Source organism: Sminthopsis crassicaudata, chromosome 3 (genome assembly GCF_048593235.1).
Source record: "Sminthopsis crassicaudata isolate SCR6 chromosome 3, ASM4859323v1, whole genome shotgun sequence".
Classification (NCBI taxonomy): Eukaryota; Metazoa; Chordata; class Mammalia; order Dasyuromorphia; family Dasyuridae; genus Sminthopsis; species Sminthopsis crassicaudata.
Window position 1 is genome coordinate 569,052,658 of NC_133619.1, and position 18,359 is coordinate 569,071,016.

Here is an 18,359-nt window from a genome sequence, read left to right on the forward strand (position 1 = left end):
AATAGGGAGGGAGGAGTAGGCGGTGCCATAGGCTAGCATATCTTTTGCCTGAGCTCGGGAATACGCGTGTTCTTTCCACTGGAGGATAAAAAGGGCGGGGCCTGGAAGTTCCATTTGGAAAGCAGAGGAGTGAAAGAGAGGCGACATGGGAGGAGAAATGAGAGGGCATGCGCAGTTAGGGAAGCTGAGAGGAGACTTGAGCAGAAGGGAAGCCGTACAAAAGACGCCTGCGCACGAGGCTCCAGTTTTCTGGCTAGCAGATCCCGGTCCAATTTACCGGAAATGATGTTAATCACCCGTAATCCCGGGGCCCACGCTCCTCCCCCAGTCCATGGGCCCCGCCCTCGAGGGATGGCCCTTTCTCTTTTCCCTCCTCCCTCTCTCCCCCTCCCTTCTCTTGCTCTCCCGTTTGTCCCCTCCCCTCCTTTCCCTTTGGCTGTTGTGGCGCCTCGGACCGCCGCTGTCGCTGTCGCCGCCGGGCCCGCCAGCGCCACTGAGTTATCCCGGAGCCCAGCCGGGATATGACCTGTGTCTGCCGCTATTCCAGTCCCGCCGGCCCGCGCCCGTGTTGCAATCTCGAGCCCGCATCCGCGGGGCTGCGCATTCCAGAGTCTTCAGGTGTCCCTGCGCGGGCCCCGCAGCTGCTGCTGCGGTGCCCCCCAGCCTGCCCCCTCCTCCCATGGCGGCGGAGATCCAGCCCAAGGCGCTGACCCGCAAGCCGATCCTGCTGCAGCGGGTGGAGGGGTCCCAGGACGTGGTGAACATGGCAGTCCTTGTGCCCAAGGAGGAGGGAGTCATCAGCGTCTCCGAGGACAGGTACGGGACCCCGCGGGGATACCCCGGGTGGGCTGGGGAGCGCCGAGCCGGCGCAGGCTTTTCTTCTCCTGACACTCCCCCTCCGCGTCTCGCCTCGGGCGCTTTTGTTCTTGGGCTTCTACTTTTTTCACTCTTTCCTGGGGTCTCCCTCATCTCCTCACAGCGTGCATCTCCTAGCGCTCCGTGTGGCTTCTGCCGAGCAACGTCGCGCGCCGCCTCCTTGGGCTGCGTGTGTCTTGGACCGGCCGCTCGAGGCCGGGCACTCCCCCCAGGATGCCAGCCTCTCCGCCTCTCGGTGTCCCTGGGATAGGCCCCCAGCCGATGGCAGGATGGGGAAGAGGCTGCTGTCTAGACTTGGGTCCGCTTTGGGAGTGTCCGCACCTGTGCCGGCCCGCGTTGCTGATGCTGCCTTTGGGGCACCGCCCGGCAGGTGCCCGAAAGACGCGCTGAACTGCCCAATGGAGAGAACGAAAGTGGAGGCTACTTTGCAGTTGCAGCGTTTTCTGCCGGAATCCTCGGGCAATCTTCTTTCCCTCTGTCCACCATTCTTAGTAAATTTTGAAGTGGCACTCGGTAAACTTAAATTTTGGTTACTTCATTCTGAAAACGTTGCAAACCATTAATTTTACAAAATAATGTGGAGGGTTTCTTCACTCTTCCATCCTCTTCTCCTCCTCCCCCTCTTTGTCCCTTTTTTACTTTCAATGGGGAAGTGCCTAGAACATACAGAGAACCAAAAAACAACATCCCTATAAATAGCTTTAGAGTTCTCTCTTGCTGGCTTATTTGCTTGTAATTGCATACTGCTCGATTTGCAGAAGTGGAGTTGATGCGCAGACAAATAGCATATCAAATAAGCACAAACAGCTGACTAGGTTAGTTTCTAAAAGAATGCTGTTTGGATAGTTATCAAGATCAAAATTTAATTATAGTAGCTTATCATATATATCAATGGATATTTGAGCAGTTAATATAAAACTACTGGACAGTTTAAATATTAGGATACTATGTATTCGCTGTACAATATGTTTTATTAATAAGTAGGAAGAACGCCTTTGCAGATCCACTTGCACTGTTATTTGATTCAGTGAAGGAAGTGCTGGAAGGGGGGCTAAGTCATTATGTGTTTAGCATTGTTTATTTTCAGGTCCCAACTCAGCTTGCTGTGTCCCCTTTATAAATGCTTCTTGGCTTTTCAATAAATCATTGATTAAGTTCTTTATCATATCAGATGAACTACTTGTTCCAAAAGAAACCTGATCCATTTCCTCTGCAGTGTGATGGGACACAATGTAAATATACACCTCTGTCTGAACCTGGCAAGCAGTCTGCAATGAAATTCACTGTCCTAATTTAATATGGGTTTGTGGTAACTTTCCAAAATTTTTGAAGAAACTCTTTAATCTTTCTATAGAAGTAAAATTCCATTATTACAGTGGTGTTCCAAATTGTTTTATTATGTTAAAATGTTTTTCTAAGCGAACTGTTGGGAATGGGACTTTTTACTAGTCTGTAGATACTTGGAGAGGAAAAGTAGCTCATTTCAGCTTCTAATTAATAAATAATGAAAAATTTTTAGACTTTAAGAAAAAGAGAAAGATGACAAAACCTTCCCCTTATGTGTTAGACACTTTACTAAGCTTGGAATAAGACAAAACCAGCTCACAGTCAAATGAGAGAGACAACATGCAAGCAATTATTTTTAGGAACAAGATAGATACTGGATAAAATGGAGGTAATCTTAGAGAGAAGGCACTAATATTAAAGGGAGATAAAAAGTCTGTTTGCAAAGATGAGATTTTAACTCAGACTTAAAGTAGGAAATCCAGAAGGCAGTTTAGAAAGGAGTCCCTATTGAGTCCAAGAACCTGGGTTAGACTTTGCTACTCATGTGACTGGGAAACTGACAATCTCTTCACTTTTCTCTGTATAGTGAAGAGTTGAACTAATTGGTTTTCAAAACTTTTTCCAGTTCTGAATCCTTTGAGAATACTCAACTTTATTGGGGGAAGGGGGAGGGAGATTGAACCTTTGAAGTGATCTTCCCCCTCTCCACAATAAGGAAACTCCCATTACCCAGAGACCAGAATTTTTAGTTCCAAACCTTGTTTTTGTTCAGTCATTTTCTTACTCTCCCTACTTCATTTTTCTTGGCAGAGATTCTGGAGTAGTATCTCCTTCTCCAGTTCTTTTTACAGATGAGGAAACAGAGGCAAATAAAGTTAAGTGACTTGTCCAGGCTCACAATTCTAGTAAGTGTCCGAGGCCACATTTGAACTCTGGTCTTCCTGACTGACTGCAGGCCCTGAGTTCTATCCACTGCAGCACCTAAGGGCCTCATTTTCCCTGACTTCAATTAATATATAGAAAATATGAAGCCCAAAGAGATTGTGATGTGACTAAAGTTGTACAGCTAGTTGATGGCAGAGCTGGGACTCAGTTTACTTTCACTTCCAATCTAGTGTTCTTTCTCCTATATCATACTGCATCTTTAAATTTGTTTAGGATGTTTGAGGTGAGGAAATGGGAAAGGCTATGAAGGATTCTTGTTTATGCAGGACAAATCAATTCTTTGATGTTCTCCTATAGCTTAGTTTCTTTTTCCACTTCTGAGATACAAGTTTTACATTAGTTATTTAATTATAGAAAATAACTATTAGATGAACAGGGATCAGAGAACAGGTCTGTCTTTATACAGAATGAGTGTAACTAGAAATGTAACGCATAGCCAAGTTTTTGGTTGTCTTTGTCTTTTGTCTTTGAAACTTATGCATCAGTTTGTTTGTTTGTTGGTTGGTTTGGTAATGCTTTAATTGTGATAGGATTTATTCTATTTCTACTTTTCAAATACTTATTTGTATTGCCAGAATAATAATTGAGGCTGATAGCTGGCTCCTAGGAGTCAGGAAGACCAGTGTTTAAACCTAGCCTCAGATACTTCCTGGCTGTATGACCCTGGGTAAATTACTTAATGTGTGTCTTTCTCAGTTTCCTCCTCTGTAAATAAATTACTCTTTTGGAATAAGCCAGTTGACTCACAGGTTTGTTAAAAGATCAATTGAAATAATATTGAGAGAGCACTGAGTACAGTACCTAGCCTTTATAAATGTTTAAATGCTAGCTGTTAGTATTAATAGCTAACATAGCTTGTAGAGCACTTTACAGAAAACTCATTTTGATCTCACCATAATCCTGATAAGGAAGCTATTATTATTATCATCATCGCTCTCTTCTAGAGAGAATAAGAGGCAGACAGAGGTTAAGTGGCATGCCCAAGGTCACTAAGCTAGGAACAGGCAGAGGCTGGATCTTAACCCAGTTTCTCCTGCCTTTAGTTCTAATGGGCTCTGTCCATTGCAACCCCTAACTGCTTATAATCAAAAGTAGGAAGGAGTTATTTGTACTAAGATAATTTTGAAGGTTCTTTTCAGTTTTAAACTTCTGGCTTTATTCAGATTTTTTCCTTTTTGATGGAGGAACAGATGGATGTAATTTCATTGATTTGGAAATTTACCAGTGCAGATCCCAAGCCTAGCAGTTAATTGACTTGCTTTTGGTTATGCAGTTAATATATACTCCAGGTAGTTAGAGAACCCAGGCTTTCTAGACTCCAACACTAACCCTCTATCCACCAAATAACATTCCTCTACTAAGTTACATTGTCCCCCTCTCTTACTCTGCATTTAAGACACACAACCTGGTGGTCCCAATGGGGTTAGGATGGGATAGTGAGTTCTGTGAAATGGTCCCATAGATTCAAACTGGAACTCTTCAAAGACATAATTATATAACAGAGTAATTATAGGTAACTACTTCATAGGATTTATTATTTCCCCTAATTGGGAGCTACTTGTAGCATTCATTCACTCAATTGAATGAAATTTAGTTATTTTTTTGTTTGCCTTAGGAAGAGTCATATCAGATATTTTCTTTGATTGTAGGCAAAAATTTCCCTATAATTTATGATTTCTTTGCCTTTTACTGCAAAGACTGGAGAATGTTTCTTAAAAGTAATATGGAAATTGAATAGAGTCAAATTAATTTTTGAATATTTTTAGTCTTTTAATGATTTAACATAAATGAAATATCAGCTATGTTCAAAATTCAACAACTGACATACCCAGAAATAGTTATCAAGAGAAAAGGTTTATAAGTAAGTTGTAACCACAACTAGTTTTAAATCTTCAAAGATTAAATGTACTCTTACAAATGTTAAAATCCATATCCTTATGCTCTATTCAGAAAGCATGGCAACTGGTGTATGCCAGTAATCTGCCTGAAAGCATCTGTATGTCTTTTAAAGTTAGAATAGTTTTTTGTTTAAAAAAAAAATATTACTGGGAAAACTGATCAGAGGTTACTAAATTAAACACTTAGCTTAACCTGAAGTGGCCTAAAGAAGTGACTCCCAAAGAAATCGCAAAGTCATCAACTTCAGTTATGTAAGGAAACCAAATACTGTCTAATACCACAAGAATTTAGATCTCCCCAATCAGGATATGAAGATCCGGATATTGCACCACATTGGAAAGCGTAGTGCCAATGCTGACTCTTTTGGAGTTGGTAATATTTATCTAGTCAAAACCACTGAATTTCATTTTCCCTCATCTCTTCCTACCCCATTCTTTTTGCATTTTTCTGGAAACTTCCATTAGGATGGAAATTTAGGTATAATCATAGTTTTCTTTTCTTTTTGTGACTGGCCCAGGGTCACACAGCTAGGAAGTGTTAAATGTCTCATGATGGATTTGAACTTAGGTCCTCCTGATTTCAGGGCTGGTATGCTATCTACTATGCCATCTAACTGCCCCAGTTTTGGTTGTATTTTTTCCAAAGCTGAAAAGGGGAGATGAGATCACCTAGACTAATAGCCTTTTTCTTCCTGCTACATGATTGAATCATAAAAGAAACTACCAGTTTTTGCATATACATTTTCTGTAGGATATCTATCATACCTTGCACTTTCCTTATTTTTATTATTTTATTACAACTTTTCAGATGGCTCTAAATGATCATCTTCAATAATTCAGACAAACTAATAACATTTAGAAATCAACAATTTAATTGTGATTTGAGATTCCTATTAATAATTATAATTACTAATGGTTATTTAAGATTTCTATTTTCTTTAAACTGTGATTGGGGGATTGATGTGGCATTGAACTACATTATTACATTATATTATAGTACATACATGTTAAGAGAAAACTGGGTGCCAAGCCACTTTTTTTTCTCAATTTCACAGTTGGAAGAGACTAGAGAAGAGGCAACCTTTAAAAAAAAAAAAAAACTGCAAAAATTCCAAGAGTGCCCTGACTGGCAGAAATTCTCTAATAGGAAAAAAAAAAATCACATAGTTTCATTTATAATTTTATTTTCCTTTTGTTTAGGAAAGAGGTATCAAATATCTAGGTTTAATATCATTTAGGTAAGAATCTGAAAAGTATCTTTTGTGAAAAACACTTTAACAAATTAAAATCAAGACATTATACTCAATTATGGTACTTGTGAGGGAGTCTCTTATTTTCCTGTCCATCCTTTATTTAGGATAGTGGTTTTTAACCTTTTGTGTGAACCTTTCTCAGAATTTTGTTTTTAAATGCACAAAATACAATCTTGATCACAAAGAAAACCATGTGTTGCAAAATGTTTAGCAAAATATTTTCTTTTTTATTATAGCTTTTAATTTACAAGATATGTGCATAGGTAGTTTTTCATCATTGATAATTGCAAAACCCTTTGTTCCAACTTTTCCCCTTCTTCCCCCCACCCCCTCCCCCAGATGGCAGGTTGACCAATACATGTTAAATATGTTAAATACAATATATGTATATATATCAAAATAGTTATTTTGTTGTACAAAAAGAATCGGACTTTGAAATAGTGTACCATTAGTCCGTGAAGGAAATTAAAAATGCAGATGGACAAAAATAGAGGGACTGGGAATTCTATGTAGTGATTCAGTCATCTCCCAGAGTTCTTTCTCTGGGTGTAGCTGGTTCAGTTCATTACTGCTCTATTGGAATTGATTTGGTTCATCTCATTGTTAAAGAGGGCCACATCCATCAGAATTGATCATCATATAGTATTGTTGTAGAAGTGTATAATGATCTGCTGGTCCTGCTCATTTCACTCAGCATCAGTTCATGTAAGTGACTTCAGGCCTTTCTGAAATCATCCTGCTGGTCATTTTTTAAAAAATTTTATACATTTTTCATTTTTCTTTTCCATTTTCTATTTTTTTTTTTAATTTCTTTCTTTCTTTTTTTTCCCTGCGAATTGGGGTTACACAGCTAAGAAGTGTTATGTCTGAGACCACATTTGAACTTGGGTCCTCCTGAATTCAAGGCTGATGCTCTATCCACTGTGCCACCTAGCTGCCCCCCTGTATTTCTTACAGAATAATAATATTCCATAATATTCATATACCACAATTTATTCAGCCATTCTCCAGTTGATGAGCATCCACTTGGTTTCCAGTTTCTAGCTACTACAAAGAGGGCTGCCACAAACATTTTGGCACATACAGGTCCCTTTCCCTTCTTTAGTATTTCTTTGGGATATAATCCCAATAGAAACACTGTTGGATCAAAGGGTATGCACAATTTGATAACTTTTTGAGCATAGTTCCAACTGCTCTCCAGAATGGTTGGATTCTTTCACAACTCCACCAACAATGTATCAGTGTCCTTGCTTTCCCACATCCCCTCCAACATTCTGCATTACCTTTCCCTGTCATTCTAGCCAGTCTGACAGGTATGTAGTAGTAAAATATTTCCTTTTTAAAATTTTTACAGACGCCAATTTAAGAGCCTCAGATTTGGGACATGTTTACCCACAGAATTACTTAGTGATTCCATCTTCTTGAAGAAGACAGTCTTGATTCACACTAACCAACTCCTCAAATCCTGCTATTCATAGAAATACATCTGTGAGAATTCAGATATTAAAAAATATGCTGAATCACCATCATCTTTTAGAGAAATTGAAATCAAATAGCTATTCTGATGTGCTGCAATGATATTTATTTATTGGTGGCTTAGCTTTACAAAGGTATTTGTTTAGTATGGGAGCCCAGCACCTAGTTAAACTGGACTTACAACATTCTTAAGACTTGTCAGTTTTTAGATAATGTCTTTGGATTCCAATCTATAATAATTTGACTACAGGTGGAAAGTGTTGAATACATTCAATATCCATAGTTCTTTTTCTGGATGCAGATGGTGTATTCTTTCCAAAGTTTATTGGATCATTGAATACCACTAAGAAGAACTAAATCTTTCATAGTTGATCATAGCACATTATTGCTGTTACTGTGTACAATGTATTCCTAGTTCTACTTATTTCACTCAGCATTAGTTTATGAAAATCTTTTCAGGTCTTTGTAAAATCAACCAGTTGTGTGCTTGGTCTAAGACACTTTAAAAATATATATAGATACGTTTATTAATAATGAATAGGTATTTGTTAATGATATATTTTAATAGCCAAATTATTTGGATCTTTTTCATTCTACTCTCTCCTACATTTGCTTTCCTTTTATTAAAATTCCAAGAATCAGCTTAAAGCAGGCATTAAAAAGCAAAAACTAAAACTCTTGACTCTTTAGTAAATCTTTTTTTTGGGGGGGAGGAGTGAAGTGGGGTGAGGCAATTGAGATTAAGTGAATTACCTAGAGTTACACAGCCAGGAAGTGTTAAAATGTCTGTGGCTAAACTTGAATTCAGATCCTGACTTCAGGGTTGATACTCTATCCACTGTATCATTTAGCTATCCCTTCTTTGGTAAATCTTAAAATTAAACTCATTTAAAAAACAAACAAAATCCAGCCCTGGTCAGGAAAAATGCCTTTATATGAAGAAGTTAAAAGGACTTGTCTTATTCCCAGGAAGAAAATAGAAGATGGTGTACTTAAACTTTGAAGTGAAAGAATGGCACTTCTAGCTAAATCTTTTTACCTCATGGCTCCCACAGGTACTTATCAAGCAGGGGTTCTGATTCAGGAGTCTGTGAACTTAGTAAATTTTTTTTGGAAACTATCAGTATAATTAATTTTCTTTGTAACCTTCTGTATATGATTTCATGCATTTAAAAATAGTATTTTGAGAAGTAGTCTATAGGCTTCCCCAGACTTAGAAAGGCATTCAGAGCACAGAAAAAGATTTAAGAACTTTCCCTTTAGAGATGAATAAGCTGTGTTCTGTTGCTACTGCTTTGCATCCTCAAGACCTTGCTGGCAGTTCTGCCTTTTCTTGAATGTCTTTATCCATATCATTTGCTCCTCCCATCTCAAACTTGGAATTTAGTGGTCCTACTGTCGGGATGAGGACTAGAAAGGAAACTCATTGTTCTCTGCCCACTGCTCTGACTACTTCTATCCTCAGGAAAGGAGACAAGGCTGGTAAATCAGTTTGTGAGGCTAGAGAATGACTTGAAAATTTTGATTTTCCATATTGTCTTATAGCAGTTACCATATTTAACACTATCAGTGTAAATGACTACTATAGTGCAGAGACAGAGAAATTCTGCCCACAAGTCAGGTCCAGCTCTTTGTTTAAAGGTCACATAATTTGCAGGAGAACAGACTACTTGACTGATGGAACTATGTCTGAGGTTGCCAAGTACAATTTGTTTCTTAAACTTCTTTGATTTCGTTCCCCACCCCCTCTCTCCTTCCTACCAACTCCAAGACAGTATCTGTAAATGAATTTAGTCTTTTGTCTCTTCCATCAAATGAAATATTGGTAAAAGCTTATCCCTTTGTTCCTTTTCCCAACTTCTACCTGTAGATTATTTCTGTTCATCTCTTTTTATATGTGTCTCTGCATTTTTCTTAGCATTTTGCTCCTGAGAACTTGTTTTTATTTTCTCTTTATTCTTTTTTCTTGCACTTTCTGCTTGCCTTTCTTCTATATTTGTTCATATTAAAAAGCATCCTTTTGTATTTAATTGTATTAAATTTGTATTTAATTGGATGGAATTTTTAATATTCCCAGTAACTACTTTAAAGAGTGGATAGGTATACATTTTATTTCTTTAGGTAAACTATTTATTTACAAACAAAATTTCATAAATATACATTAGCTTGCTTTTTAGATTTAGGATGCTCTTGAGTTTTTTTTTTTTTTTTTCTGACAATGAATGTGAATGATTGAGAGGAAGGACAACCACTAAATGATGCCTGGAATATGAAGACATTGGAACAGTGGTGGCTCTCAAGGAATCCTCTCCTCCTCTAGAGGACAAGACAGTACATAGACAAGTAAATAAAAATATACACCAAGAAAATAGAAGATAATTTTGGAGTTAATAAGCATTGATAATGTAAATGCAAAGAATGAGACTCCCTACTCACAAAGACTTTGTATTTTAGAGGAAAAAAAAGTACACATATAAATATATACAGGATAAGTATAAAGAGAATAAATACAAAGTTGGCAAATAGAACTAACAACTCAACCACTGGGGAAATCTGTCAGAGGCTCTTCTAGGAAGGTACATTTGAACAGGAGCATTGTAGAGAGCTGGGGGATTTTAAGAGGCAGATGGAAGATGGGAGAGACAACTCTATTTAAAAGATGAGGAAACTGAGGCACAATCTACTGTCTGAGTCTGGATTTGAACTTATCTTGCTAACTTTAGAATTGGGGATCTATCCACTGCTCTATCAAATGCTAAAACAAACAAACAAAAAACATTTAAGGACCTCCTCCCTATCTTTACTATATACTACTTGAGTGTAGGCAACTCTGGCCTTGTTTCCTTATCTTTAAAAGGGAACATTTGGATTAAATGATCAATAAGGCTTGTTTTAGCTCAGAATCTTATGATTATATGATCTTATGATCATGTGAATTGGCTGAGTTTCTTTCAGTAGGTGCTGAGTTCACCCAAAGACATTATTTTATGGGAAAATTGGAAATCATTTCTTGGGAGTGATTGAGATAATAGAAAGCAAACAGATTAACATGAAGATAATTATAACTGTTATCAATAAAAAATAGAGAAAAAACAAATTAAAGCAATTCTTCAGCTTCTACCTCATGTTGATCAGTTTGGAAAAAGATGATAAAAAGGAAATGACAGCAAGTGTTGGAGGGGCTTCAAGAGAACTGGTGCTTTAAAATGTACCATTGGCAAAGCTGTCAATTAGTTCAACTGTTCTGGAAAACAATTTGGAATTGTGCCTCAAAAGTAACTAATCCACAAGTGTCTTTTGACCCTATATCCTCACTATTAGAACTGTATTCACCAAAAGATCAAAGAAAAAAGAATTAAGATGTATAAAAAATATTTATAATAGCTTTTTTGTAGTGACAAAGAAATAGAAATTAAAGGGATACCCATCAATTTGGAATAGCTAAATGAATTAGGTTATATTAATATAATAGAATATTGTGTGATCAGAAATGATAAGAGATGGGTTTAGAGAAAACTGGGTGGATATTTATGAACTGATACAGAGGGAAGCAATTTGATAATGATCACATGTAATTCATGAAGACTGATGATAACCCATGCTATCCATCTCCTATTAGAGAGATGATACATCAAGATGCAGAATGAAACACATTTTTTGGGGACATGAACAATACAAGAATTTGTTTTGCTTGATTAGACATATTTGTTTTTCTTTTTGATGGGGGAGATACAAGGGCCAGAAAATAAATTCTTATTAGTTGAAATAAGATAATTTTAGTTGGGTCAAGTAACTGGTAAAAATAGAGAACTTAACAAGATCTTCCAAGCTAGGTATACATATACAAAATGAAGGTGGAGACTAGCAAGGAATAGTTTGGAAAGCATGTTTTAGAATCAGGTATTGGAAAGGGATAAAGCTCGTAGACTAATTAACAGTATTAGTGTCTGCCAGAAGAGAATTGGAAGCTGGTTCTTAGTAGTCATTGACATAAAAAATGAAATTGTCTTTGCCTAAGAAGAAAGCCAGTAGTTATAGGTAGAAGATGAGTTACCAGATTAACAGATTAGTTAGAATAAAGGCTAAAAATAAATGACAAGGTAAGAGAGCTTGAAGAGAAGCAAAAAGATCTTCCCTGATTATAGCAGATCTAGCCTGACTAAATTTCTTAAAAGTTAGTAAATAGACAAAAATAAGGGCATTTATCTAGCAGTGATTAAAACTGGTAATCATACTGAGGGCACTAAAAGAGCCCCCTATTTCCTGAAATTGTTGCACCCTGTCCACATTTACTCTTAATCTTTGCTTGGCCAGAATACGAAATAAACAATTTTCTAAACCTCTCCCTTCCCTAATTCCTTTTTTTTTTTTTTTTTTAAAGCTTTTTATTTTCAAAACATATGCATAGATACTGTTCTACATTCACCCTTGCAAAATCTTTTGTTCCAAATTTTTCTCCTTCCCTTCCCCCCCACCCCTTCCCCTAGAGAGCAAATAATCCAATATATATTAAACATGTACAATTCATCTGTACATATTTCCACAATTATCATGCTGCCCAAGAAAAATCAAATCAAAAAGGAAAGAAAATGAGAAAGAAAACAAAATGTAAGCAAACAACCAAAAAAGTGTAAATACTATGTTATGCTCCACACTCAATCTCCACAGTCCTCTCTCTGTGTGTAGATGGCTCTCTCCATCACAAGACCATTGGAACTGACCTGAATCACCTCATTGTTGAAAAAAGCCATGTCTGTCAGAGTTGATCATCACATAATCTTGTTGCTGTGTACAATGATCTCTTGGTTCTATTCAATTCACTTAGCATCAGTTCATATAAGTCTCTCCAGGCTTTTCTGAAATCATCCTGATAGATTCTTATAGAACAATATATTCCATAACATTCATATCCCATAACTTATTCAGCCATTCTCCAACTGATGGGCATCCACTCAATTTCCAGTTTCTTGCCATTATGAAAAGGACTGCTACAATAATTTTGTATGTGTGAGTCCTTTCTCTTTTTTATGGTTTTTTGGCATATAAGCCCAGTAGAAACACTCCTGGAACAAAGGTTATACACAGTTTGATAGCCATTTGGGCAGAGCACCATATTGTTCTTCAGAATAGTTTGATTAGTTCACAACTCCACCAACAATATATTAATGTCCCAGTTTTCCCCCATTCCCTTCCCTAATTCTTAAGCAAAGCATTTTATATACAGTAGAAACTTAAAAAAATATTGATTGACTTGAAACCTAGCCATAAGGAAACCCAAAAACCACATTAGACTCTCAGGTTTACTTCATATAAAAATTAAGCTCTTGTACAATTCCCCCCCCCCCCCCCTGAAGCTGCGGTTAAGTGACTTGCCCAGGGTCACACAGCTAGGAAGTGTTAAGTGTCTGAGATCAGATTTGAACTCGGGTCCTCCTGAATTCAGGGCTGGTGCTCTATCCACTGCGCCACCTAGTTGCCCCTCTCTTATGCAAATTTGAAGGAAATTAATAGAAGACCATGAATTATTGAAGAGAACCTATACCTACCTAAAAAGGGCTTGGCAGAAGATCCAGCTAAGTCAGATCATCTTAAGGACATTTTTTGCAGATGCAAGAAGGGATATCAAATACAATGATAAATACGACAGATTTGCTTGTAGTTTTTTAATGATCAGCATTAATTGGTGATGATAGTGCATCAGTACGTTTTAACTTCCCCAATGTAGCATGTGAGGAAGTACCATTGTTTCATTCAGTGCTAGAGGCACTCTGAGATCAGTTTTCAAAATTTTTCAGAGGAAGGTTTCATAAGAATAGAAACATTTACAAATGCTTCTCCTCCCCCCCTCAAACAAACCCAACCAAACAACAACAGAAAATATTAATTACCATTAAGCATGCCTCATTAATCTTTATAAAATCTTTATGAGAATAGCCTAAAAATGTAAGGTTGGTCAAATTAAAGAATCTTTAAAACTATCTTTAGCCAAATTATAAAAAACTGACAAATGCAACTTTGATAATAACTTTGTTCAGTGATCTACGGAGTATTAATACAAAATGAAGTGCCAAACTGGGAGTCATATATTCTCCTAACATGTTTGCCATTGTCATGGAAGATAACTAGAAAAAAGAAAGATTCCTCCTTGATGTTAGTTATCTAACCATTAAAGGTTATCAAAAGATATCCCCTGTTTATACATGACTTTGTATTGATCAAATTGAACCTCAGTATATTACAAAAACCCCTATGGTATGTACAACAAGGTGAAAGAATTAGTTTTAACTCTATACTGATATCAAAAGTGGATTGGAAATGGCTTATTGCTTAAATTATAATATGCAACTCTGGGGGATCCCATTAAGATAAATCTCTGTATGTGTGTGTTTTTGTATGTATGTGTTTGTTATGTCACTAGGAATTGAAAATAAGGAATATACTGAGATAAGATATGCTTTTGAGAATTGGGGTCTTCTCTTATGTTCAAGATGGTATAGCTGGCCTATCATTCTGAATATGTTGGTACAGATTACTCACAAGGGCAGCAGCATTAGTGACTGTAGAGCAAGGGCCTCCAGCATTCCCTTCCTATCTTACCCTAGTCTGAAATGGCCTTTTATTGGGTTTTTCCTGGGATTCCTCTTCCCCTCTTTCCCAGACTTTTTTTTTTTTTTTTTTTTTTTGGATACTTTACCTCATACCAGAGTTCATTATACAAGTCAGACATTATGTAAAAAAAAAAAAAAAAAAAAAAAAAAAAAAGATGAGAATATCATTGCATCAATGCAGGAGTTATAGGCAAATGGTCATATGAGAAAATATTAATTTGCAGGGTTGGAACAACTTTGTAAATACTGTTTCTCCAGCAATATGTTTATGTTGATTGAGTAAGGAAGTGATAATAAAATGACAGCAAAAACTGGGGTTGTAGAATAGGAGGGTGAACAGAATTTTCAACTTTTTTGACAGTTTGTGGTTTTCTCTACTTCTCCAAACTGTTCATATAATAGTTATTATGTTCAGATATCCATTTATGTTTTATTGCTTTGTGTTCTAATTGGCACAATTGCTACTACTCTTGAGTATTAAAATGTGGGCATGCAGATATTACCACACATCATTTAAGGAGAAACAGAAAACCCTGGAGTTTGAAATATTTCCTCACCATTGGTGGGCAACTGTCTTCGAATCCCACAGTATAGTTAATGGAATCTTTGTCTCTGTCTTGCAGTTAAGTTTGTGAGCACAGCCCTTTTCTCATCTTGTTTCTATAAGGCCTGCCTTGGACCTAGTAGGCCTTTCTAAGGTTTCTTGGCACCCAAATTGAACCTTGTATTTGGGAGGTAGAAAGACCTACTTCTTTAAAAGTTGCCACTGACAAAAGTGACTTGGTCAGGTTTTGAGGCAGGTTGATGATTCAAAGGCAGTAATGTGACAGTTTTGTTTAGATTGGAAATCACAAAGCTTAGATTCCCATTTTAGCATTATCACTTAGTAGCCTTTACTTTACCTCTGTCCATATCTTATCAAATGAGGATTAAAAAAACACAGCTGAGTGGAAACTTTGGTTTGTTTTAAACTACATTGTAACTTAAAGTGCTATCTAAATGTGAATTATTTTTGAAATAAGCAGTCATCACAAATTGTCCTCAAAAACACTGGTGTAAGCAAATGTCTACGTGCTGGGGCAGCAGGACTCGTTTGAGCTGTGTCTGACTCTTTTTGGCCCCATTTGGGGTTGTCTTGGCAGAGATACTAGGATGGTTTGCCATTTTCTTCTCCACATGATTTTTACAGATGAAGAAACAGGGTAAATGACTTGCTATGGGTTATACAGCTAGTCAGTGTCTGAGTTGGATTTCGCACTCTAGGTCCAGCATCTTGTCTACTATAATGGCACCTGCCTGTGCCATTACTATAAGTATGCTGTACTTAAGTTTCTGCTGTTGAGAAGGAGGAGGTAGTTTCAGCCTGTTCAGGCCAACCTGTTTGTGAGTCATACAACTCCCAGGACAAGACTTCATTGGTTTTTAAAACTATAACAACTAAACCTTTTTAGGACTTGTGTGTGTGCATGAATCTGTATAATAGACTAGCTTGGGCCAATCTCTAGAGTTGTCTGCTCCTATCTTTACGTTCCAGTAGGATCTAAACATTTTGGATTTCTAGTACTGTCCTTCACAAGTCCTCACTGATTTATTCTCCACTAACCATCATACTGCCAGATTCAACTCATTTATTAAAAAAAATATTTACTAAACAGGTAGAGAGCAAGGATGTACAGTAGTATCTGGGGAATAGGTTTATACTTTAAGCACAAATGTCATTGAGCACATGTGAAGAAAACAAGTGTCAAAGGGGTACCTTGCAAATCTTGGTTACTGGCAGTCTCCCTGCCCCCCCCCCCTTTTTAATAGAATATTCATGAAGTTTCCAGAAGTAGCTTGGTGACCCAGTTGTTAGAGCCCTATGTTAGGGTTTTTAACTCTCCCTAACTAATGCTAATCTGTCCTTATTCTTAGGCCTATCAGAGAAAAATCTGGTAAATATACTATCAATAATGTCAATCTCACCACTGTTTTGAGGTCCTCAGAATCCTCCGGCTACTATCTCATATGGAATTAGTTGAAGCATAACAGAGCACCCAAGAGTTTAAATGAACAAACTTAGATTTTATTCCCATAAATCACATCTACTCTATGATCTCCTGCACATACCTTAGTAGCCACCTCCCAGTCCAGTCTCCAGGTGGTAAGAGGGGGAAAAAAGGGAAGAGAAAAAGGGAGGAGCTCTTTTTGTCCAGAGCTTAAATAGGGTCAATGAGGTCACAGACACAAGCCAATCAACGATGAAGGTTACATCTGGAGCTTGAGACTTCAGAGAGAGATCTAGGTTCCCGACATGGGTGGAGGTCCCACCCACCAAGGAAGACCCTAAGTACTCAACTCTTAAGCATGGGGATGTTTATGGGGATAAAGACCATTGGTCTACTTACATCTCAATTGCACTTGCTTGACCTTTCTTTGGACCCTTACAGCCCTGGACCTGGAATCGGGGAAATAGATCTGAGTTCTCCCTTGACCTCAGACACTTACTAGTTGGATTACACCGACAAGTCATTTAACTTCTGCCTGGGTTCCTCATCTTTAAAATGAGGATAATAATAGTTCTGTCCCCCAGAATCTTTGTGAGATCATTCATCCAACAAATGTTTTGAGTACCTGTTACTTGCCAGACGATGTGCTAAGTGCTAGGGATACAAAAAGAGGCTAAAGTAAGTCCTTGACTTCACTGAGCTCACTAGCTGTTAAGAAATCAAAAGAAGGGTTTGTAAAGCACTTATTTAGCACAATGTCTGGCAAGTTTTAGGAACTTCATTATGCTCCTTGCCTTCCCTATCAGGTATAGTTCTGTGCTGAGCCTTGAGAGTTGGGAGAGTCTAATTGGATTTGAAACCAGAGAAACTCCCTGGAATGGACTTCCTTTTCTTTTTTTTCCCCCTTATTTTTTCTTTCTAATAAACCTTGTGACTACTCATTTTGAATTTTTAGGATTTTTTTTGGGCCTGCAGAAGAATACCAACTTTCAGTGAGTTTGTCCAATTAAACTCTTATATTTAGAACAATTTGTTCATCTCCTAGGATCTGTGAGTGCAATACTGAGTGTACTTTATGACTAGTATTGTTTTTGAAAAAACAATTTTGATTCTGAACTTAATTTTTAAAAAAAGCATTTCCATATACAAGCAAAACATAAAAGGATTTTATATGAAACCATGAACTTCCATTTCATGTCACTTGTTTTTTAGACTATATAATAAATTCTTTACATTTCTTTCAAAACTTTCTTGATTGTTTTTTTCCTCTAACGTCTGTTAAAAAAATGTTACAGTGGTTCTTAATTTTTATTTAATTTTTTTTGGACATAACTTTATAGCAAGGATTTTCTCATTAAAGGCTTACTTTTGGTCATGAAATATCCTACTAACCTGCCACTTGAGAAGTAATAAATAAGTGTTCAGGCCAGACAGTTTGGTATTCTTCTCAATTGTCTTTAACAGCCAGAGGCCCAGATGTTCCTTTACTAGATGTTTGAGAACATAGATCACAGGTCATAATAGAGAGGCAGTTTTGTTATAAAAGGTGTCATTAGTAACTAACTGGGTGTGTTACATAGTTTCATGCATCCTGACCAATGTTCCCAGAAGAATTTGGCAAAGGTGGACATACCTAAGCTCAGGCATGTTATACTAAACATGACAGTTTTGCAATAATTCCTTTAAACCCAAAACTTCCAGTAGACTCTCTCTTTATTTAGGCTTTGGACTTGTGTGTTGCAGTCAGGATGGTCATGAAACACTGATAGTTTTACTACCTAGACCAATAGGGAAAGATTCAATTTTTTGTGTGGTTATTTCTCAGTCAAGTCATGTTTGATTCTTTGACCCCATTTGGAGTTTTCTTAGTAGAGATTCTGGACTAGTTTGCCATTTCCTTCTCTAGCTCATTTTACAGGTGAGGAAACTGAGGCAAATTGAGTTAAGTCACTTATCCAGAGTCATATATTAGGAAATATCTGAAGCCAGTTTTGAATTTAGGAAGATAAGCCTTCTTCATTCCAGGAG

The 18,359-nt window shown here is 37.4% G+C and overlaps 1 protein-coding gene across 2 annotated transcripts in view; it reads left to right on the forward strand.

Moving 5' to 3' along the window:
• The first annotated feature begins 286 nt into the window (after positions 1–286).
• The window catches only part of WDFY2 (WD repeat and FYVE domain containing 2), a 146,746-nt gene continuing 128,673 nt past the window's right edge, over positions 287–18,359 (forward strand). Inside the window, exon 1 of one of the 2 annotated variants that reach the window (XM_074304789.1) lies at positions 287–816. In XM_074304789.1, the coding sequence (XP_074160890.1) occupies positions 332–816 (485 nt within the window). In that variant the 5' untranslated portion in view covers positions 287–331. The remainder of the gene's footprint in view (positions 817–18,359) is intronic. The other variant, XM_074304788.1, reaches the window with a different exon arrangement.